Source organism: Neopsephotus bourkii, unplaced genomic scaffold (assembly GCF_033783945.1).
Source record: "Neopsephotus bourkii isolate Nb327-2 ecotype Australia unplaced genomic scaffold, CSIRO-AGI_Nbou_v1 NB_1542, whole genome shotgun sequence".
NCBI classification, from domain to species: domain Eukaryota; kingdom Metazoa; phylum Chordata; class Aves; order Psittaciformes; family Psittacidae; genus Neopsephotus; species Neopsephotus bourkii.
The window spans coordinates 7,519,248-7,543,041 of record NW_026902018.1 but is presented as its reverse complement, the minus strand read 5'-3'; the positions used below and the strand labels follow the sequence as shown (position 1 = coordinate 7,543,041).

General features: G+C 45.2%; 2 protein-coding genes across 5 annotated transcripts in view; one reads left to right on the top strand and one right to left on the bottom strand.

The window, feature by feature from the left end:
* CCDC117 (coiled-coil domain containing 117) overlaps window positions 1-23,794 on the top strand; it is a 292,218-nt gene that overhangs the window by 209,220 nt on the left and 59,204 nt on the right. The gene's annotated exons all lie outside the window — the stretch shown is intronic.
* The window catches only part of TTC28 (tetratricopeptide repeat domain 28), a 120,447-nt gene that overhangs the window by 76,032 nt on the left and 20,621 nt on the right, over window positions 1-23,794 (bottom strand). The window contains exon 1 of one of the 4 annotated variants that reach the window (XM_061370906.1): window positions 7,355-7,507. The exons of the other annotated variants lie outside the window; for them this stretch is intronic. Within the exon in view, the coding sequence (XP_061226890.1) occupies window positions 7,355-7,381 (27 nt within the window). The 5' untranslated portion in view covers window positions 7,382-7,507. Of the gene's footprint in view, window positions 1-7,354; window positions 7,508-23,794 lie in introns of those variants that run through there. 4 annotated transcript variants of the gene reach the window in all.

Genomic DNA, 23,794 nt, shown 5'->3' with positions numbered 1-23,794 from the left:
CAGAATACCCTATACCTCAATCTGCTTTTCACACATCTAAGAAACCTATTCTTTATTGTGTTGCTAATAACTGGTGGCATACTGAAGAAAACAGGAGCTCGACAGGAATTCTTACTGAGGAAGCTACTTTACTTCCTGAAAGGAAGATGCTTTCTTCCTTTCTTTAATTAGAGCTACATTGATCTCATCTCAGACGAAAGTTAAATACAACTTCAAAACAATTTCTCTGCTATTTCTACATCAAACAAAGCTTATGCCCAGACTTTCCAAGAAGAGCAGCCATGCTAGAAGAAACTAGTGGTCCAGGTGTCAGAGGCGATTTGCATGGACTGCTGTCCAAACCGACATCTCTGAGGGCAGAGGTCTGCATTCTTACATGTGAAGGAAACTGCTCACAGAATCACAGCATGGTTTGGGTTGGAAGGGACCTTAAAGCTCATCCAGCTCCAACCCCTGCCACAGGCAGGGACCCCTTCCACTGGAGCAGCTTGCTCCAAGCCCGTGTCCAACCTGACCTTGAACACTGCCAGGGATGGGGCAGCCACAGCTTCTCTGGGCACCCTGTGCCAGTGCCCCACCACCCACACAAGGAAGAGCTTCTTCCTTATATCCAGTCTAAATCTGCTCTCTGCCAATCTCCTGTGAGATTTTATAGCAAGAGCCTGACACTTTATGCAGGCCTAAAAGCCTGTGACAGGACAAAGAGAGGATCATTAGCAGAAAAAGAGCCTAAACTAATTCAACAGCTGGCTGTAACCGTGGCCAGTTATTTTGCAAAACTTGCTATCTAGAAGATTATAGCAAGAACACAGGCAGAGTTTTTAAAGAAAACTGCTTTCCTAAACACAGAACCCCCCTGCTTACGAGGTCTGGCTGGGTGACCATGGGATGCTGAGCAACTGCAGCTCACCAGCACGGTGAGATCGTAATGATGGAAGCTGCCTTCCAAAGTCTGATGCTCTCCAAAGCCCTGTTACTTTAGCATCTTTAATGGTAAGAGGACCTGTGGCTACCCAAGTCCCCTCTATCCCAGACCCATGGCTTTATGACCACTTGGTATTTCACAGGTGTAATTAGGAAACCAGAACTCCCACTGCCAGGAAGGCACCAGGGACTTGCCAAGAACTAAGCCGGTCTGAGGGGGGAAGACCCTGTGGCATGCATTCCACATGATAGCAGACTGGCAGCAGGGTTTCTCTGGCCAGGTACAACAGGTATGAATCTGCATCCAAGCAAGAGCTAAAATTCAGAACTCAGAAATTCATGAAGGGGCTCTCCAACCATAACAGATTAACATTTCTATGGAAAATGGGAGAGTGCCAAGTAGTAACAGTCTCTGTAAAGTCCTCATTAAAATGAGTAACACAGCTGGATATTTTATATATCAACCTTCTAAGTCCCTCCTTCCTGCTACTTAAGAGTAAAAATAGTAGAATGTTTTATGGAGGTTCACTCATGGCTGCTTAGGTGTGATTCCACTTTAAGAGAAGCAGAACTGCTAGCCCCTTGCAGTCATCCACATGGGAGGCATATGGCCAGCCTGTCTTAATGGTGTTTGCTGAGGGAAGTTACAAAACAGCAGGTTTGTCAGGGAAATGTGGATATTTGGCAGAATATCAATGGAATCACCTTTCCTTCCATTCCAGACTTGGGTTTCAAGGTAGATGAGCTGATATCATCACCTGGCAGGTTACAAGATAATGTAACAGAAAAGAAAATAATAATGACAAGGTAAAAAGAAAAGCACAAAAAAACCTGACTGAGAAATCAGCGCAGTTTGTCACGAGCTCAGACAGCTGTTTCATCACCCTGACAGCAGGTTAGTTCAGAATACATTTTGGCTTGCTCTTCACAGATACATCACATCTGAATTAATCTGAGGAAGTGGCAGCTCCCAGAACTGCAGGACTGCATTTGGGTCCTGCACCAGCAAAGCTGCCCGAGAGCAGCTCCTCAACCGGGAAGCCTCGTGGCCAGGTCACTCCCAGGGCTGCTCAGCCACTTCTGCACCACACAACCCAGGTGGAAGAGTAACAGCAGACATCACCCAGACCTCCAGCATCAGCTCCCATTCAGCTGGAGTCACCAGCATAAGTCTCCAATGGCTCCATCATGTCCAAGACAGGGCAAATAGCAGTTTGCGTCCATCGAAGATTCAACCCATTTGTGCACTGACCGCCAGAAGTGCTTTTACAAACTGTTTTCCATTAAAAGGACAAATTATTTGGAACTGAAGCCACAAAACTTAATTCTGATTCTAGAGTTTCGGAATCCCATAGGCTATCCCATAAACATTCCCATCTCAGCTGTATCATTTTGTTCTAATGTAGTGTACATGAGGCAAGAAACTAAACAAGCCTAGATCTGGGTAATTAAAATAGACACGAGTTGCTCATGCCCAGGAAAGGCACATAAACACAGCCAGCAAGATGACATCTCACTTGGGCTCATCTCAACCATCCTCCTTTGCTCCGGTAAATGTAGCAAGCAAGTAAATAATAAAAGAAGCAGTAAGAAACTTCGATAGGAAGAGCCACACTTCCATATTATGACAAAAAGCTTTTTCTAAACCACGACTTACTCCTGAATGCCACCTGCCAGCAGCCCCACAGTGAGGAGGGTCAGCTCCAGCCACACAGCCCTGCTTTAGGGAATGAACCATCCACACAGCTTCAATAAACACCCCAGGACAAGCGCTGCTGCCGCCGTTACTAACTGTGGCTCACCAAAGAGTAACGTCCTCAGAGATTATTCCAATCGAACCAATGACACAGGCAGGTATTTTATTATTTATAAAGTCCTGGTTTTCTCAGCACAGGAGGAAGCAATCAGAGAATATTTCCCCATTCATCATTCCAGACAGTCACCATCCCAGGCTTCTGCTGTTATCCCACACTAGGCACTTCCTCAAGCTGGCTCTGGAATCCTTTTCCACTCCTTCACACACAGGCTCTCCTTCCCAAACACTTTATGGCTGAACCAGTTCACCTAACCTGTATCAATAAGCTGTACACCTTCACTTTCTTCTTGTGCTTCTGTATGTTCATTTTTAAGCCCTTCTGTCAGCTCTTAATCAATAACAAAAATCATGTTATTGATTTTTCATCTAAACCAAACTATGGTTTAGCAAAAGCTCAAAAGGACGAGCAGGATTTAGAGGGTGATTTTAGATGTATCAGAAGGTTACAAAGCCCATTCACAGTAATGAAAGAAGACTGCATTAATCTTCTAAGAGGATTCAAATGCGGCAACTAGAGCAATTCCATCTCTTAACAGGAACAAATTAAGACAATTTCCCTTGCAGAAATTTCCATAATTACAAGTAATTATCTTTTACTCTGCAATTCTCCAGTACAGCACCTACTGCAAAGAGTATTCCGATCAACCGCTGCAGTTAGGAAATGTAAGAGGAATTGTTTCTTGGTGAATTGTATGTTGCCATCACATGGATTAACCCACAGCTCTGCTCTGCTGGAACATGCATCTATCTTTGATATCAACAACAAGGATCACCAATCCCTATCTGATGACCCTATCACTAGGTTGTTAGGAAAGCCTGAAAGATACAGGCTTCCAAAACTGCATACAGAGAAGAGGAGGAATAAACCACATCTGCAGTTTAAGCCAAAGGAACATTATTTATAATACTGCATTGAATAACACAGCTCTTCTCTGCTGAGTAAAATCAAAGGCTCGAAGACATCGTCTCCATGTGCATTCCTTTGGGCAATGAGGACAAGTATGGCCACAGCTGCTGCAGTATTTGTAGAAACTGCATAAACTCAACGCAACATCAGAGGTTACAAGAGACTAAGCTTTGCATTTGTTGTTCTTGTGAATAAGGAAAATGTACATCAGGAAACTGTAATGTCAGTTATTCGCTATTTTTCACAAGGAAGTATGTACAATCCCATGTATGTTGTCACCAACTGTGGAAGCAGAGTCTGCTGCACCACTGCTGCCTCTGCACATCTCTGCTGCCATATATCCCTGTTCATTCTTTACTCCTAATCCTGTGCTGCTGCTTCCAGCACCACAGCAAAATGGAGACTGCTCTAAGCCCATGACCAGAGCTAGTGCAGTGCTCGCTAAAATTTACTCACTGAACCAATACAAATCTAAAAGAGTGTAAGTCATGACAGAAATACAGTGAAATTCACAAGAATTTACTAAAAGCGTGCTTTCTTCTGTACTGCAGGAAACTGAAAAAGCCATCTGATTACAGAGGAGTTATTACCTATGAATGAATTATCTTCCTGAAACGCATTTGATAAATACACATAACTTGCTTGTCAGTAACAAGGTGATGCAGCAGCTCACCCCTGTGTCGGTTGTCACTAATGATTGATTGGCTCCTCCATTAAATCTGCACCTGACAGTCAGTGGTTTCAGGTTTTGTCCAGCATTTTGTCATCATAACTGAGTAGCAAGTGACTCCTAGACATAGTTTTTGTCAATATGTAAACCACCTTCTGTTCTCGGGCTCCTTAAGCACACAAGATACAGAACACTGCTCCTGCATAACAACTTGCTGGCTATGATAGCTTTGAAGGGAGTGCTCTGAGCTCCAGCACCCACCATGCGAGCACAAATATAGTGACTCTTTTATCACTATTCACAGATAGAAGAATCTGTGTTGGCAAACAAGAGCACATCACCCCCAAAGCCATCCTCTTTTCCTATCAGCTGAGGGAAGAGATCCAGCAAGAAGGACCACAGAACAGCCAGGAAGGACAGTCAGCATCCCTAGGAATGGGCACAGGGCACACTCAGCCTTCCACCAAACCATACCCAGAAGCCAAAGGAAGCTTCAAAGAGGCTGTGATAGGGGACACTGGAAAGCGAGCTGTAATTCCTGCAGCCTGAGCCACTCAGCACTGCAACACAGCCAATTTGATGCTTTTCAAAGAATATAATCAATACAGTGCAGCAGCCATTTCTGTATCTAGATCATGTATGATTTAATTACCTGCCTCCTGAGAGTCTGTCGGTGCTGTTGTGCTCACCCTAATGCCCTGGCCATCTTATGCTTGAATTTTAGCCTGGCTTCTCGAGGGAAGAAGCTTCCACACGGCACTGGCAGCCCATCCATCCATCTGTCCATCCATCCATCCATTCACCCGCCTGTCCAGTGGCTTCAGGTGCCACTGACCATTGATTTGCCACAGAAACACATCCCATGAGAGTGGCCACCAACACGAACCCTGCTCTGAACTAGGCACCTATCAGACACAGGCGAGTGGGAACCTGACAGGAAACAGAGCCAGAGGCAAGTCATGGAAGTCCAAAGGAAAAGAGTCTGTAAGTTGTGGTGCTTGTGGCACACAAAGGCAACAGAAAATAAGTATTTCTGTCACATGCAAACACTTTTTTTCGTTGCTGAACGCAAGAAAATGCCTTACACACTACAGGTGACAGTGGTACCTTAGCACAACCAAACAAAGGAGCCTAATCCAGGTTTGCAAACAGCCTCACAAACTGCATGCAATCCTGTGCTGCACAATTTAATAGCTGGAAAAGCAAAAAAAAAAACCCTCAATGAACAAACCACCTTAAACATTTAATAGCAACTAAAAAATAACAGATAAAGCAAATGAACAGGAGCACAAATACAATAAATCCAAGGAGAGGTCTCGTTCAGCACAGCACACACATGTTCACTGCTGCGCGACAGCTCTCATAGGGGATGTTTCACACCAACAGTGACAAATGTCCAAGGGCTACAGGAACGCTCTCTACTACACTGCCCTGCTCAGTCCGTACCCTACCAAGGGCCAGAGCAGCAGCGCCTTCTCCCACGGGCTGAGCATGTTCTCACGCAGCCCTGCAGAGGCCAGGCCCACGGGAACCCCAGCTCCGCTCACCTGAGTGCTGGCAGCAGCAGCAGAACAGCCGCTCCTAGGTTTTACTGGTAAAACACTCCAGAACAGGACCTATTCCAGCATGAACATAGTTTCCATCCCATCATAGCAGGAGCAGGAATTATGTTTTGCTCACACTAGTAAAGAGCTCAACAGTTCAGACAACTTCAGCCATCTCCTGCGCTCTCCACGCAACCAAATTTGGTTGCCCAAAATCAACTCAATTGGGATACAGATGATAATACAGACAAAAAAACCCAACCATCTGACATGGTGATTTAAGTATACACGGGTGAGCCAATACTGCAGAGTGAATCCTGACACTTGAAACGGAATCTTCCAGAGCTGAGGAGTCCAGCCAGCAGCCAAGAATAATATTTCAGTGGTTCAGTCGATACAGCTGTAACCATGGCCTGGAGGGGTTTCCACAGCCATAACCACATGAGCGACTGCACATTCAGTTGAAAACAGTAAAAACAGACACTTAAAAATCTCTAGCTCTAGACATCTCAAACCCAGCCTGAAAGGAGGCACAGAGGGGCCTGAAGAGCACACAGGCACTCCCATTGAGCCTGCCCATCATCTGTTTTATCTTGCTGAAGACACAACCATTCGAAATAAGAACTCTCACTACAAGGCACTGCCTGCTTGATGGAATTCAAGGCACAGCTTCGGAACAGCTGGAAGGAGAGGATATGACACAAAGCCTGGCGGGTTCCCTGGGCAGGCAGCAGCAGTGCACACCCCATCAGGACCTTCTGAAGCACCGTTCACTTCCACGTCCAGCACTCCAAGCGAGAGACGCTCTCATGCGTTTCACATATGATTCCTATTTCTCCCCTGATGTAAAACACAGTATCGCACATCACGCTACAAAGAAAGCCGGAGCCCTGCTGGTTCGAGCAGGTTTTTCCAAAAGCCAAAGGAAAATAAGGAGTGTAATAGCCCGCAGCTGCCAGGAGCAGGGGGTCACTGCTGGGGGAGCAGCGCGCTCCGCTTGCTGGATTTCCCCCCCAAAGAATGTCAATAAAAAGCGCTGCCAAGCGCGCTGGAGCGGGAGCGCCCCGACGGGCCGAGGGACCCGCCGGGCTCGGGCGGGGCGGCCCCAGGTCCTCCGGGCCCCGCTGACCGGCTGCGCTCCGCGGCTCCGGCCCAGCAGCCATATTAGGAAGTGGCCCGAGAGCCGGGCGGGCGGTCCTCGGGGGGACGGCGCGGCCCGGCCCAGGCCCATGCCCATCGGTGGAACCGGCCCGGACCCGCTGCTCCTCGGCATCCCGGCGGGGCGGGCGCGGCACCCGCCGCAGCGAGAAAAGTTCGCCAAGGCTCCTGCGACTGCCGGGGCTGCACCGCCAAAGGGGGGATAAGGGACACACGGCGGGACGCGGCCGCGGGACAGGACCAGGACCGGGACCAGCCCCGCCGCTCCGCCCGCCTCCGTGGGGCAGCACGTTCCGGGAGACCGGCCGCGGCGCCGGCCCCTGCGCGTCACTCACCTTCTTCCGGGGCTGCCATTTCATCATATTTGTAAAGCGGGGACGCGGAGCATCAAGGTCTCGCTCGGGAGCCAGCGGCGAGCGCAGCGGGGCCGCAGCCCGCGGTCATGCTGCCCGGCCCCGCCGCCAGGCCCGCGCCGCGCTCCGCCGCGCCCGCGGGAGAGGAGCCGGCCGCGCCGCGCGGGCCATCGGAGCCGGGCTCTGTCAGGCGGCGGCGGCCACAGCCCCGGCGCGGCTCCGCCCGCAGCGCCTCACGGCAGCGGCCCGCGGGGAGCCCCCGCGCGCATCCTGCGCGGCCGCCCCGCGCCCACACACGGGCCCCGCCCCGCGCCGCCGCACGGAGGCAGAGAGGGGCGCGAGCGCCGGCACAGCCCCGCCCCCCCGCGGGCCCCGCCCCTCGGCTCCGGCACCAGCGGCAGGGTCCGGCCGCAGCGGTCGGTGCCGACAGCGCAGCCCGGGCGCCGCGTTCCGGACAGCGCAAGCGCGGGCTCGTGGCCGCGGTAGGAACTGCGGACGGCGCGGCCCGGGTGCTGCCCAGCGGCACTGACCGATGGCAGCCCCTGCAGACACCCGGGAACCCCCGCCCCTCGCTCAAAGCAGCCCGGAACGCGTTCACCCGCGGTGCTCCGTGGTGCAGCCGCTCAGGGCTCACCAGAGGAAAACGCCTGGGTTCAGGGAAGTATGTGGGGGCAGTACTTGCAGGGCTGAGGCCATCAGCAGGAAAGGCACAAATCCCACCACGTGTCAAAGCTGAACTGACAAACGGTGACAAGACCAAAGGCACTGGCAGCACAGGGTGAAAGACATCCACGGAGCAGGCAGCAGAGGGTATTCTGGGGAGAAGAGCCTGTTCTGTTCTTCAAGCTCACGTCCAGGGAAAGGGGTGAACAAACTGGGATAAAGCTGGATTTTCCCGTATAATTTCCTGCTCGGTGCAACTGCTTTTTCCACCCATCCTGGATCGCCTCATGTGCACTGAGGGAAATGACAACATTCTCTCCCTATGGCAGAAGTGTCTGGATTGTTACAGTAGAAGTAACCCAAAGGTTGGTCAGAGCTGGCCTATCAGGGAGCTGTGCCCTCCTAATGTACTCACAGCACCGCGGGTATGCCCTGGAACTCAACGATTTCCATCAGTTCAAACACTGGCACTGACAATCCTCAAGAGTTCTGTATTGGCAGAGTCGGTACTTCATAAAGAAAATGAATACTTCGAGTCAGACAATGCCATTTACTATGATGCTGTCAGAAAGCGGCTTAATTTAATTCACAGACAGATTGCAAAATGTGTTGTTTTGACAAGATCAACAGGAGGTTTTTGAAATTCTTCCTGAGTAAAGATTAATTAACAGGAAGCAAAGCAGGAGCTGTGCTTATACACCTGTCACACAGGGAGCAGGCTGCTTCGCTCGGAGCCTAACGCTTGCTCCAGTGACTGGCATTTCTGCTGGATTTAAACGGCTTCTTTTTTCTGCTGTTGAAAAAAGAAATAACACTGGCACTATTTCCAAAGCCACTGAAAAGAGCCAGAATGCAGGCAGTGTAAATGCCTGTATCTGAACGAAATGGCAAACATTCCTCCCTCTTTCAAAGTCAGAGTTATTTGACTTCTTTAAGATTAAAGAAAATGCGGTGTGAATTTTCATTTTGTTTTTAACAGTTTCTCCTCCCAGGTTGGAAGCCACTCAGGATGTAGTGATTCAATTGCCAGAAAATGCTGAAACCATCCTTGTAACACTGGCAGCTTCCATCTCTTCCATCATGAGAACAGGATCCTGGTGTCCATTTCAAAGTGAACCAATTCATTTTCTCAAGTAATCAGCAATGCCAAGAAACTCAAGTGCTAGAGCTTCCATAAAGTCCGGTCTGAATCAGTGGACAAGTTGTGAATAATACAAGCACAATGCAGAAGATAATGTTGGACCACGGAAGCTAAATGCCTCTCTGTTCATTAAGGGTGAAATGGCTGACAAGAAACAGCTCTGCTCCCCAGCAGCCCTGGCTCACAACACTGCTGTGTCTGGGGAGCCATGTGCCATCCCTGTGCACAAGCCAAGTGCAGGATCATGGCCGTTCATAGACCCCATCACAGGTTACTGACATCTCTCCTCTGTAAGAAGCAGCATCATGAACCCATTCTGAATGGTCAGACTTCTGGGCACTGGGACAGGAGCTCCCAGGGAACAGAGTTTTCTCTTCAAACAAACATCAGTAAGGAATAGACGTATTTTGTTCCAATATTTATGAGTGAATAATGGTGAGCAAAATGACTAGCTACACCAATACCTTTTTTTTTCTTCTTTCCCTGATTTACTGCTATTTTTACATCTCAGACTGTGGATCTGTCCAACACATTGTGCCAAATACCTGCTTCTTTTCTCCTCAAGGTGTTGACTAGCCTAGAAGAAAGCTGTGCGTTATTAACACCTATCTGATATTAGATCTCATTCTTGCTACTCTATGAAAAAAAAATCTTCTGAAGTGTCATTTTCAAATTAACCCTTGGTGAGAACCTAGAACTATTTAATGTACTATCTCCTTTCTCACATAACCCTTGATTTTCAGTAACATGTTAAGTTCTAATACCTTTATTACACCTTGAAATTCCTCTACTCAACCAAAATGCATCACCTAGAAGCAATCACACGTACTGCAAGTAGAAAAAGGTCCTGCTGGAGATAGTTTGATGAGCAGTCTGCAGGTTAGGCTATGCAAAGTATATGAGAATTCAGTTTATTTGGTCATTCTACAGCTTAGCAAGCATCTAAATTTGGAGTTACACCTTGATTTTATGATGTACATGTTCCTGTGAACTCACTGGACTGGTAGTCTGGAAGATGCCAGCATTTTAACAGTTAACAACACACCAACACAGCAAGGAGGATGTAGATCATGCTCTTAATAGCCCAGTCCCTTGGCAAATTCATGAAGCATAATAAAATCAAATCCTTTTATCTCTGAATTTATTAAAGCAGCTTTCAATTCATTACAACGATTCTGTGTCTATTGCTTTGTCTGCCTCAAAGTAGCACACTGAGCACAAACACAACACCTTGCAATGGGTTAAGATCAGGTCCAGCACGTTCCATCTTAGCTACTGCAGCACCAAGCAAGTGTACACTATGAAAGGGAGAAAGTGTTTCAGCAAGTTCTCCTAAATCTGGGAGAAGGGAACCCCCTTGAAGTGCAGTAGTTGGGGTGATGCAGTTCTAATCACTGCTCTAGATCACCAGAAACCAGCAATGCTAACTCATCTCTCCATGTTAGCTTATGGCAAGTTCTCTGCAATTTGAAATCAGAATTTACTTCCAGCCTCCACACTAAGGGCGCTTTGGGCACACAACCTACTGTTCGTTTCTCATATTCAACTAAAGGGGCTGGGGTAATGCAGCATTATCACAGTACATACACCAGGAAGAAGGTACAGTGAAGGGCAAGAATACAGTAGGCCAGGAAAGCAATTCAAGGTCCTGTGCAGTTTTTGCATGTTCTGATGGTCTTCTGGTCCATCCAACCTTTTGTTCCTGTTGCATTTTGCTACTATAGCATTTCACGTTGTTCTCTCATAATAAAGATTGAGTGTTCTATGCTGTGTAGCAGTAGCATGGATTATTTTCATGATTAGGTTATCTGGGGTTCACATCTCAGCAGCTGACTCTTTTGAAAAGACTTCAGAAAATACTTTGTTTAGTCAAGCAGAAAAAGCCCTTTTCACAGGGATATAATCCAGGCTGAAAAACCAAAGAGGGGGCTTTCAAAAATGAGGATATACTTACTGGAAAATACCACTTCTGACAGGAGAAGCAGCTAAGAAAAACTGGTTGCTAAGACTAATTAGAGAGTTGTAGCACAATTTAGGTCAAGGAGATGCAGAAATGAAATGAACTGAAGATAAAAGAGCCTAAAGCATTTATTCCTGGCAACTGGACTCATGAAGACAGAGCAAGGGGGGGAGGGAGGCGTCACACAGGCCAAATGAGCTGAGGGCTGTAGGTGCCTGTCACTAATTACAAATTATTCTGTGGAACCAAGAAATGATCAAACAGGTTGATACAAGATTAGGGCTGATCTTGTTGCAGTGGAGTCCCCTCTCAAGTACTGATACCTGAGCTAGGCTTAGGAAATGGACTTTTGCACAGGTACCTCTTGCCCATGGTCACACGGAGCACAGAGAACTGCTGCATGTTTCACTCCTGTGATTCCCTGGCTTTCAGGCACTCACTTGTTTCTCCAGAAAGCAAATCCAGCCTCCAGTGGTATTTGCCTGATACCAGGGGGCTGGAGCTAGATGACCTTCAGAGGTCCCTTCCACCCCAAACCATTTTCTGATTCTATGGGTCTGTAACACCGGTCACTGACAAGCAGAAACACAGGAGGCAGCACGTTTCCCCGCCAAAGGTTTGTCTGCAATAAAGAGACAGGTAAACTAGGAATGTGTATGGAAAATAAACCCACCAAAACCCACTCATCTTTGGAGACCTTGCAAATGCATGTCCATATTTTCTACCTTATTTGGGGGTTTTGCCCTAAAATTAGGCAGCTCTTTTTTGATTCATGGACCAACGCTTGTGATAAAACTTCACCCATTTCACACCCTTTGGGAAGTAACTGGTGAAAGCTGCATCATTCCCTATGCCACTCTTTGGTATTCCAAAAGAGAGCCCCACTCCACACCTTGTAGAAGAAAAGAGAAAAAAAGGGAGGGGGGGAGGAGGGGGGACAGGGAATGGTATATTGGCCCATTTCACCATCTTCCCTTCCACAGCATAGCAGGAGAGTCTCTCTTGGACCATAACTGTGACATAAAATACAGAAAACGTGCAAGGAAACAAGTACTGTCATAGAGTGAGAAACAGTGAAGACCTTGATGCCTTGCAGGCCCAGTTCTGCAAGAGCTAAAACATTTATGCATTACCAACACTGTTTTGGTCACAAATCTAAAACAAGGCATTGCGCAGTCTGCTGTGAAAACCATCAACTCCATCCCCATCAAGCCTACTACACTCGATGTCCAACACTTCAACAAGGAAGATGCATGTAAAACATGTATTTCCCAGGTCCACACAAAGAACTAGAAGGAATTCTGCCCACACAAGGGCGATTTTAATGTTAATAGAATAACCAAACTCATTCTGCAGCAGGGACAAACAGCAGCAAAACACAGAGAAGCAAGCAGCTGAACTGACATGGAGATGGCACTCTGATTCACCAAGGGCAAGCACCCGAGTCAAGATTCTAAAATACTCAGAAATTAATATGAGCGACACATCCTTCTCTATTTGCAAGGGAAAAGCTAATTACATAGAGCACCATGTAAGACAGAGACAGGGAACTTCCAGATCAAGCCTAAGGATGAAAGTTTCAGTCACAAACAGAAGTTTTCTGGCTAGTGACTGTATTCATCGAGAGAACCATTATTTATATGTAATGTTGTGCCTGTGAAATATTTATGCGATAGTCTCAGGGCAAAATGTGTATTTCTGTAGTTCACTGGATAGGAAATACGTCCTAAATTTTAACTCTATCTTACCAAGGAAGGTGTTTGCTTTTGCATCACATTACTGGCTTAAGAGGCTTCAGCTCCTTCATTACATGACTCCAAGCAGAAAACATCGTGTTTGGGAGCTGCTTCTCATTATGACTTCCCCCTCCCTTTTTCCGTAGGAAGCACAATTACTGCTGCTATGGAAACAAGTGTAATTCAGTCAAGATGTGGGTCAAAGCAATACTTGGGAGGCAAAGATTTACCAAAAAGAATCATATTTGCTGTCTATCCTCTCCTGGAGAAGGGTTTTCTCCCAGTCTTCTCTTGCTGACATCCATCACCATCTGCTGTCTCAAGTAAGAAATTCAGAGAGCCACGTAAGTCGCGTGTAATGGTGTAGCACACAGGTGACACCAGGACAAGCAGGGAACTGGTCTGCTCCTTGCAAGGCCGGTGACTGCAGGGCATATGCCACAGCAGAGCCACATGCAGAGGGACCAGCCTCTGAGGGACAGGTGGTCACCTCCTCTGCAGATCCTAAAGGAACATAGCTTGAGGTTGAGGGGGGAAACCTTCTCCTACCTCAGAGCACCTTGTTTTCAGGGCCTGTTATTTATTGTTCATTAACGTGGAACTCACTGTGCCACAGGCCCCAGCCAAATCTTCAAGAATAGCATTTTCCCAAAGAATCCACAATACAGCACAAAGACCTAAGAAGAGACGTTAAGGGAAGTGTGATTATCTGGGCATGCTGGAAATAAGGAGGAGGAGGAAGGAGCGGGAGAGAAAGAGCACACATGGCAAAGGGAGCAGAATGTCTGAGAAGGAAAAAAAGGGGAAGTGCACAGGGAGGGATCAGGGGTCTGCATGTGCTCCTGCGTGAGGTATCTGCTCTTGTCCCTGACCTCCATGGCTCTCCACAGCATCTAAATCCACCCCATTGAGCAGCAGCACTGGTGGACTCCAAAGAACAATGCTGTGGAACCATGAGCAACAATCAGACCAGGGAACACACAGCGAGCACTGTCAGTCGGAGAGGGGAAGGGAACCTCATGAATGAGGGAATTAGAAATAAATATTTTCACTGTAAGTATCAGAATTCAAAGGCAACAACAGTTTCATTCCGTGCCCCAATATTCACAGTATTTCCTCACATTCCCAAGAAGTGTTCCCAAATACTGCAGGTCTTTGAGGAAACTCTCCCATTTCACACGCCAGTGATTTCGGAGAGGACGCTGCTGTTCATACATTCACCTCCCTCCCTGCTCCTGCCCGTTGCCAAGCAACTCCAGCCTGTCTGCAGGACCTGCCTCCCAACCACCAGCAGCTCAAACCATTACCCTGTACTGAAAAACACAAATTTAAGAATGAAAACAGACACAGCTACACCAGAAAAACACGTCCCTTTAGTGCTTGGATCATTTTGTGGGAACCTCGGAGGCTGCAGCTTGTCTGTAGGCAACAAACCACAGAATCCCAGGAGGACTGAGGTGGAAAGGGACCTCCAGAGATCACCTGCTCCACCAGGGCCACACTCAGCTGGCTTCCAGGACCATGTCCCTGGGCAACCTGTGCAGGTGCTCAGTCACACTCACAGCAAAAAAGTGTTCCTTGATGTTCAGAGGTGCCAGTGTGTGCTCATGGCCTCTGGTCCTGCACTGGGCACCGCTGGGAAGAGCCTGGCTCCATCCTCTGCACCCTCCCTGCAGGTATTTATATATTACCAAAACTCACAAGTGTTAAAAGCACTTCAAAGAAACCCACAAGGCAGTTTCTGAAGTGCTAGAAAACATCAGGAGGCCACCATCAAATTAAACAATGGGTTGTTTTCCAGGGTGAAGCACTGCTTCCCCCCCTCTGGTGTGCGTACGTCTACATAGCTGTAGTGTTATCCCACACTACTCTTAATTATTACTCAGAAGCCAGAACAGATTCTCCAGCAGGCACAGCAGGCTTGAAGAAGCTCTTACTATCCCAAAATGGGAGACTCACACTAATTTAGTGGAGGAGGCTATATAAATTCTAGATATACTTAAAATGTTATCAGGTTCCTGCAAATTCATAAACACCAAAATACCGCTTTTATTCCCCAAGATCCAGATGAGCCCCCTTTGACTGCTCCTCATAGTACATGTTGAACATATCCGTGCGAATTCCTCCCAAGGAATCCAGTTCCAATTTAAATTTTCTGGATGCAGAGAGTAGTAAGAAAACAACCTCACTGTTCCCATTATGATGCTGCTGAGACTAAAGGGCTGAGACAATCATTTGCTGGAAGAGGCAATGATTTAAGATTGGTTTGTGTTGAAATGAAGGAATTCTGTGTCTGACTATGAAATAACACCAAGCAGGAAGGCAGGCAGCTGAGGTACCTTTAACGAAACACTAGCCTTGTGGAAACAGATCCATCAATATACTAGAAGCATCAGAACAACCTCTGAAGTCCTGGTAGCATTCTAAATGTGGCAGCTTTCATCTACAGTTTGGAATCACACTCTCACACAAGACAGGGCTCCCAAAGAGGTGACTCTGGAAAATAACATGAAGAAACTGAAAGTAAAATACATTAAACGTGTCCATCTGCCAGAGTATCATCCCAAATACTGAATCCTGGCATGTTGCTAAGGAAGACCCAGGCAGTTATGCAAAGAGAAGCAACACTACAAAACAGAAAATATCATGCTCACTTATCAGTGTCTCAGAACAGGAGCAGCTTTAAAAAAAGTTTATGAAGCGTGAAAAGCTAGGAAAGACAAGCAAGGGAGAATTTAAAGAGACTCATCAAGGAAGAGAGGTGAGGGAGAAGGACAAAATGTGTTCATTAACTTCATGCAAGAAATGCAGCAAGCTGCATAGTGGGATGAACCGCCTCATTTGCCAAGAGCCCCAAGAAGCTGCGTGGTGCCAAGTGGTGGAGACTCTCCCTTGGGACAGCCCATCAGAACTCTGCAGGCTTAACAAAACAGAAAAAACAGAAACTGCTTTAACAAATACCTTTGCTGGAGCTCACAGGCTTCTTTGGGAGACAAAATGGGGCCAGGCAGTTACTGAGCTTTGTAACATACTCTGCGAATGAAATTCGCCCTGCTTTTCATGGCACAGAATGTACTTCCTAAAACTAAGGAAATGCAAGGTTTAATTTAAAATTCTGGTTTAATTTCCTCTGAAAGGGCTACACAATAAAACTATTGTATTGTAAAAGATCTGGATTGTCTATTCAGAATTTCTCTTCCACACAGTGCAAATGTAGGTACGTTACACCAGCTACCCTATTCCTGAGCCACGAGGTACTTCACAATGATCCTGTAGCCATCAGAAATGGCACTTCAGAGTTCTCTAAGGAGTCTTCTCTTACTGATTTACAATGACAGACAGTTCTACTGCTGAACTTTCTTGTAAAATGTGGAACAGGAATTTCGCTTGTGTTCGTTCACATATTCAGCTGGGACTGCATGAATAAGAGATGTGACACAATTCATCCATATGCAGTCTCCTTTTCCCCAACCCACAGCGTGCTGAAGCCTTACAGCAGCACTTTCCCCTGTTACAGCATTACAAGATGAAAGAACGGAATAAACTGAACTCCTGTACAATTACAAATTGTCCACAGATACACAGCCAACGAGGCCTAAAAAAAAAAAAATCAGATAAATCTTCAGCAAGATGTTCAAAGAGCAGTTCTTTCTTTAGGCTACAGTTAATGTGAAGAGTAAGTTGTCATTGCCATGTCAGAGATAACCGCTCTAAAAGCAGGAAACAACCTTGAGCTGCTGTAAAACTGTACAGCATCCCTGAAATCATTGCAGCTGGAACAATTTGGTCTCACTGAGGAGTTACATCTAAGATTCTTAGAATAGAATAGCTCCAGTTGAAAGAGACCTACAAGCAATCACCCAGTCCCATCTCGCTGCTGCAACAGCATATCCAGATGTTTACCTGACACTGTCCTCATTACTGACACGGCTGTCAGCCCAGATCTGTCCACAGCGTGTCCATGCCTAACCCAGTGGGGTACAGCAAACTCCCAACTCTCACAGCCTGTTCTTCCAAGAGCGGGTGTATCTACCCAATGAGCAGATGCAAACATAGTCTAACATGCTTCAGCACCATGATGAAGAGTTTCTGATGCAGTTTTATTTAGCTTCACTGCCACGAACACTGAGTTTAGGAGAGCTCGTCAAAATAAGAACTTAAGAACCTGCCAGTGACCAAGTCTCAGTTGGCTTTGCTCCACCATGGAGAGGCCAGTATGCTGCTACATCACAAAACACTTACTCAGAACCTCACTTGCAATGACATTTTTCAGCATAAAGCATAAAGTTGTGAGTGCATTTAAGAATAACTAGGACAGCTGCTGGATCCAGCCTAAATATACAGAAGATCATAGCTGCTTCATTTAACTTTGTATGATCAAGCATCCAACGCCAAAAGAGCATAAGGCTTAGTGAGGTACTAAAGTTTTTCTACTGCAGGGAGAAACAGAAAGAACCAACCATGCAGCAGTTTCCATCCAAGCCTGACAGGAAAGGTGGCTATTTGCAAGAACCAAAAATGAGAAAATATTCAATCTGCATCTACATAAAAGTAGTTCCTGATGATGAAAGATTAATTTTTAATACTTTTTAAAGAAAAAAAATACCACAATTTTTGCAATTATCCTCTTTTCTTATTGAAGATTTATTACAAGGGGTGATCCCACAGCAGACAAGTCACCTGTACTCATTTTACTTTTCTTTCTCTCCAGCTCAGATTTTACCAGGAAGAAAACTCCTTTCTGATGCCACTTGTTAAAAGTTTGTGCCTTTGAGACTGAAGTCTGGAGCATTTATCATGTCCATCCAAACATAGTGATATTTACAGGGCTATGTTCTTCCTTATTAAAACAACACTGAACATGACTTGCCTTCTCTGCTACCAAGCCTGAGAAGCACCAAGGCATGTTGCTGACGCTGTATGCTGCTGGTTATTACAGGCATGGCAGAAACACTTGAGCATCCCCAACAGAAGGAAGCAGATCTCTTTTGGGATGCATAGTCTCAAAACTCAGCAGAAGAACAAGTTCTACTCTATGAGTATGAATCTCCCAGCAAGTCACGGACTTCGCATTTCTCTGAGCAGCAGGGTACATCTTGACCAAACCTTTCAAAAACAGCACAGATTCCAGAGCAGCAGTTTACCTGGGTAGCTATTAAAGAAGACTTTTCCATAGTCCTGTATACAGACCAGCAAGATTACAACACCATTAGATAGCAATAAATCCTTTTAGCAGGAAAACTCATCAGTAAACATAACAAAGAGCACAAATCCACAATACAGAAAATATCTCTCAAGCTTGAAATGCTGTCCCATTTGGATAAGGAATTCCTGACTTTCTGCAGGTCTTCTATTGCTGCCTTAAAGCAGCTCCCCTCCTCCTTTAATATCCCAGAGCCTGTGCAAATAGGAGAAGCAAAGCTAAACCTAACTCTCTCTATGCCAATGAGCAGGTATACACTCTACTGAACACACACACAAAAAAAATCTTAGTTGACCTCAAAATCTGGAATGAAATTGTATTTTCACCTGGAAGTATAGAAAAACATAAACCCACCTTTGGTTTTATTGCATGTGAAGCACTGTTGGGTAAGAGATTCAAATACTCCCTGGAAGCACGTTAATCTGCAGAGCGAGCTGTGCATCACTGAAGAGAGCAGTGCCTGGAAGCAGAGGCCTCTGCTGTAATGATAGGGTGACCATTCATTGCAAGAAGTAAAAGAAAAGCAGAAATGGGAATGAATGGATTCCTTTGATTCTCATCTGCTGCAAGTAATTCATACTGAAAAGCTCTAGATACGCTTTCTGGATAAAACAGGAGCTTCTCAGAGTTCAACTCTGAGCAACAGGAAAATGCTGAATCAGGCCTTCCACACAGACTGCTCCGAGCACAGAAACCTGGGGTTCAGGAGTGAGGAACCCCACAGAGTATATCTGTTCTCAGCAGATACTGGGCTGAGACCAGGCTCAGCACAGGCCATTCTTATATTTCTCAGTATCCTTCCAAAGCTGGTTTTTCCATCTGTGGAGCGTTTCCAGCACACATCTGGCAGCATGCTGCAGTGTGAACAGCATTTACTAGCTCTCCGGGCATGTGTTATGCATCCAGTGACATCATGCACTCTCCAGCTTGCCAAAGCTCCGTCTCTACCGTACAGACCACCAAAACAGAGCCTCAGAATCCCCAGGGGAAAAGAGGGCTAACTTCCAACCCAAAAGGTTTTCCCCTTGCAAAAGCTATTTAATGCTTCATCTGCTGTGCTGTGTTCTCTCCTACTCACACCCATTCTACTTCCCATTTACTTGAAAACAGTTTTCAAATCATTCCTAAATTGCTTATATTTTACCCCTCCTGTAAACATTTTCTCTGTGCACAAAGCTGTGACTTCCCAGAGGAGAACATGCCTTTTTCCTTCTATTCACATTGAGCTTTAACTCTTTGATGACCTGAAAACTGGAAAATCTGTATTTCTCCCCAAAACATATCTGTTTTTCCTTGCTCTGGATAACAGCAGGCGATGCAGCACAGATTCATTGTTCTCTGGAGGTGAAATCAATGGCTCAGTCAGTGTGACACACATTACTTATCACTGTCTCACCAGCAAGGAAGCTCTCTAGCACACTTAAGAAAACAGGTTTTACCTTGTAGAGCAAATCAGAAGAAAAATAATTCTGTTCTCTGGAAAATGTTTGTGTTCAGCCATAACTAACTCTTCAAAACCTTTTAAAGAAAGGCAGACATATGGCAGGACAAGAGGCCCATGACCTACATACTCCTCTGTGATGTGGAAAGCCCTGAGCTCAAACTGCTGCAGGGCTAGACCAACCCTCTGCAATACACTCCTCCAGCTCCAGGCAATCTCCTATTTATGAGACTCCTAAGAGAGATTTGGACAATGATGCATCATGCTCTACAACACCCATGAATTCATCTAATCAATAGTGGGACCCAAATACTTATCCAGGCTTCTGCACCATCCTGTGTTAGCTTATCCCACCATGCAATTAAGTTGTGTGTGGAAAAAATACTGTATTTTCCACACATGCAACCTGAAAGCTGATTACAGCACTGAGATTCAGCATTACACCATGTATCACGTGTGGGTAATCTAAAGAGACATTTTCTTTCATTCCCTGGTTGAGCTACCCGGACTTTGAACCCTCACTGCCTGCTTCCTCCAGCTAGCTGCCCTCCAGTCTCTGACTTTGAACAGGTAACCATAAAAATGCTTAGAATACTATGACAGAATTAGATTTAATTTGGTTTAACTGTGTGCGACGTATTCTTTGGGAAGTTTGTACTTTTTTATAGGTGAGACTAAGATCACTTGAAGGACTTCTAAAGCCAACAATTCATAGCCCTTTGTCCCATACCTTTCCCCTGCTTTGCTTGGTATCATTTTCGCACACACTGAAGGCTACCAAGCACACACAGACACCACAGGCAGATGGACACTGCGCACACACGGACACCACAGACACACGGACACTTGTGTGGGGAAACAAACACAGTGTACAAAGAGAATCCCAGTTGCAGATAAGTAAAAGACCTTAGAAATACCAGATTTAAAAGACACTGACACAAGGAAGAGATCCTAAGGGTCAACCTTGAATTCCTAGACTTACTCTTACAGGGTTAGCTTGATTTATTCAGGGAATTCCGAATATTTCTGCTCCTTCCTCATTTGTACCAGCAATTCAATGAAAGAAGTATTTTGTGTCAGAGGAGTGGAATTTGTGTCCTGAATTTGAGTTCTGTATTTGTTTTCAGGGACAGAGTCTTTATAGAACATTTAAAGAAAAGTTACCCTGTAATCTTGGAGATGGAGCACTAATGTGTTTAATTAGAATGCAATACAGGAACCCTGGATTGAGACACAGCCCAACATGATCCATCACCCTGTTGGAATGGCTGCATCAGAACAGAGGGCACTAACAAGACTGCATCTAACAGCCGTGGCCACCCGCACTTCTCTGCATGCCTGAAGAGGCATTCTCCTTTTCCATATGCTTCTCTGTCCCAGTCACAGCTGTGGACAGTGCAGGTACCAGTCAATAGATGATAATCCTAATTCATCATCTTCTCTATTAGCAATTACCCTTGTTCATTTCAAAATCAAGGTCAGTGTTATTTAGCATATTTATCTTTCAGAATAGCATCAATGTTCTGAGTATTAATGGCTATTCAGCATCAACTAGTTGTTACATAAAAACTGAAATCTTCACATGATTCGTATTTCCCAACTGTTTATAATCACCTCAAATGAAACTAATTAAAAAATTATCACCTAATCCTTTGAATGCATCAGCCAGTTCCCCCAGTTCACTCACAATTATAACAAAAACCTAGAGGTGAAAATGCGTATCCTTGGTTTTTACATTTCAAAACATCTTGAAGAAATATTTGACCATAAAAGGTGTCTGAAACATATCTGGAAAGCAGACTGCAAGTTAACCTACAGCTGCCTGAAGTTTATTGGCAGATTCTTTAAAGCTGTCACTTGCTGTAGTTTTAGGATGCTCCTAAGAAGGATTTAGCCACAAAATGTCAGGCACCAGAATGCATGGCCCATATGCTCCCCATCAATGCAGCAACTGCATTCTGAATGCAGAGGCCTTAGCCACCTCCCAAGACAGGCTCTGAAAGGAAAACTCTTCAGTTACAACATCTCCTCCATATCTTAGGCAGACTAGCTTGTTTCCAAACCTCCTGCAAAGCATCTATATTACATATTTGGTTTTGGTAGTGTATATTTGGACTCGATGGTCTTTAAAGCTGCCTTGCATCCCAAGCCAGTCTATCATTCTACATCACAATTAAGTGTGGGATATAGACTTGAAGTTTGCAGAGGATTGAGTTTTGCATTGAAGTGAATGATAGAAATTTCCTAATAGTCTTCCAATGGTTTCCAGTATTTAATATGCCTGCAACATGTGGTAGAGGCCTCCTTGCTGGCTATTAAACTTGCTATGCGTGCAATATAGGCACTACTGGAATGTAAATAGTTCTCACATGGTTATGTTATCTCTGATATAGGCCTGTCTATACTACTTATTATTCTTCCCTGTGAGGGTGCTGAGGTGCTGACACAGGGTGCCCAGAGAAGCTGTGGCTGCCCCATCCCTGGCAGTGCTCGAGGCCAGGTTGGATACAGGGGCTTGAAGCAAGCTGCTCCAGTGGAAGGGGTCCCTGCCTGTGGCAGGGGGTTGGAACTGTATGAGCTTGAAGGTCCCTTCCAACACAAACCAGTCTGGGATTCTATTGAAAAGTACTACTAAATCCTACTTACATCTCTTAGCATCTGCAAAAAGCTGCAAGCCACACCAGTTCTATTTCAACTCTTCCATTTCTAACACATCTAATGAGCAGATGGCTAATTGGGGGGGGTTAACAACCAAAACAACTTTCTTTCGGTGCAAGTGATTGGGGGTGCTTTAGTTTTTTTAAAGCAGTTGTTTTGGACATCTGCTCAAATTCCTGACTGCAAATTTAGCTTTCTGTACGTTACTAGAGAAATATTCATATCCTGTATTTGTTTTCAAGTAAAATAAAAACCTATTAGGCATTGTTTAAATGTTTTTAGATATTTAGCAGATGAGAAATATTTTGAGACTAAAATAATTTTCATGTGCCTGGATCCTACATATTACCAGCAATAAAGTCCTTGTTCCTCTTGATCACAAAGGGTATGAGTTTTTCTATCTTTATGACTGCTACCTCATTGAAGGACAGTAGATGAAGTTTCCATCCAACTGGGAATAGATATCCCTCAAAGGAGGAGGAATACCTCACCTTCGGAGTGAGTTTCTCAAATACAGTCTTAGACTGAACCTGAAGCTACACAGTATTTGAAGTGTGAATATTTGAACAATGCCACTGTTCACATCTGTAGTTTCAACTGAAAGAAGAAACTAGACCAAACAAGCATACTGGTTGCCAGTTGTAATTTCCTCTGAATTCAGAAGAGGCTAGGGTGTCATGCAGACACTGAGGGACTGGGGTGTTCGAACGAAGGGAAATCATGAGGTAAGAAATGTTCTGTATGTTGTACTGTTAGGATTTTGGGGGTTGCAATATGCAGACATTCTCAGAGGCACCTAAAGCAAAACATGAACACCACCTTCTTTATATTTACTGTGATAGAAAGCAAAAAATGAAGCTAAATGAAAATAAAAGTCCCTTCAAAGGCCTCAGCACCTGAAAGACCATGGAACTTACCTTACTGGAAAAACTGCCTTCCTTTCTGAGATTGATAGAATGAAGATTTGTAGATCTGCCACATCCATGTTGCTTCTTTTCTGTTCTACAGTGTGATTATAAAACATGAATTCACAGAAGCTACACTAAATTTTTAATTAATGAAATACAGATGGTTATTTTTATACAAATTTTAAATTTCCCTATTTTATTAAGCACCAAAACCAACACAATGTGCAACATATTTACAAATGCATTAAAATATTTATAGCTCCAGAAATGATTTATCACTGTACTTAACAGTACTGAGCACTCTAAATTACCAGCCATAAAGATTATTTTTCAGTGATTTTTTTGTCCAGCTTAAGCATGATTCTGTTTGGGGAGACAGGAGGAAGGAAGGAAAAAAAAAAAGGCATTAGTGTTTAGGAGGAGAAATTGTGTAAAAGCAAAAGAGACAATGGATGTTTCTGAGCCAGAACAGAGTTGCTGTTTTGGATCATTAACTAATAGCTCTGATGCTTCCTACTCCTACTCTGCTCTATACAGACTTCAGAATCAGTATCATTCTTCAATGCAGCCCAAGTGTGAGACAAAGCAGAACAAATGTGGGAGGGCATCAAGTCACACAGGCAACTGATTTCTTTTTTATTCTCTGGAACATTAATTTGAGCTCTTAAAAAAGCCATGTTTACTATACACACTCCTCTTATTCACATTCCTT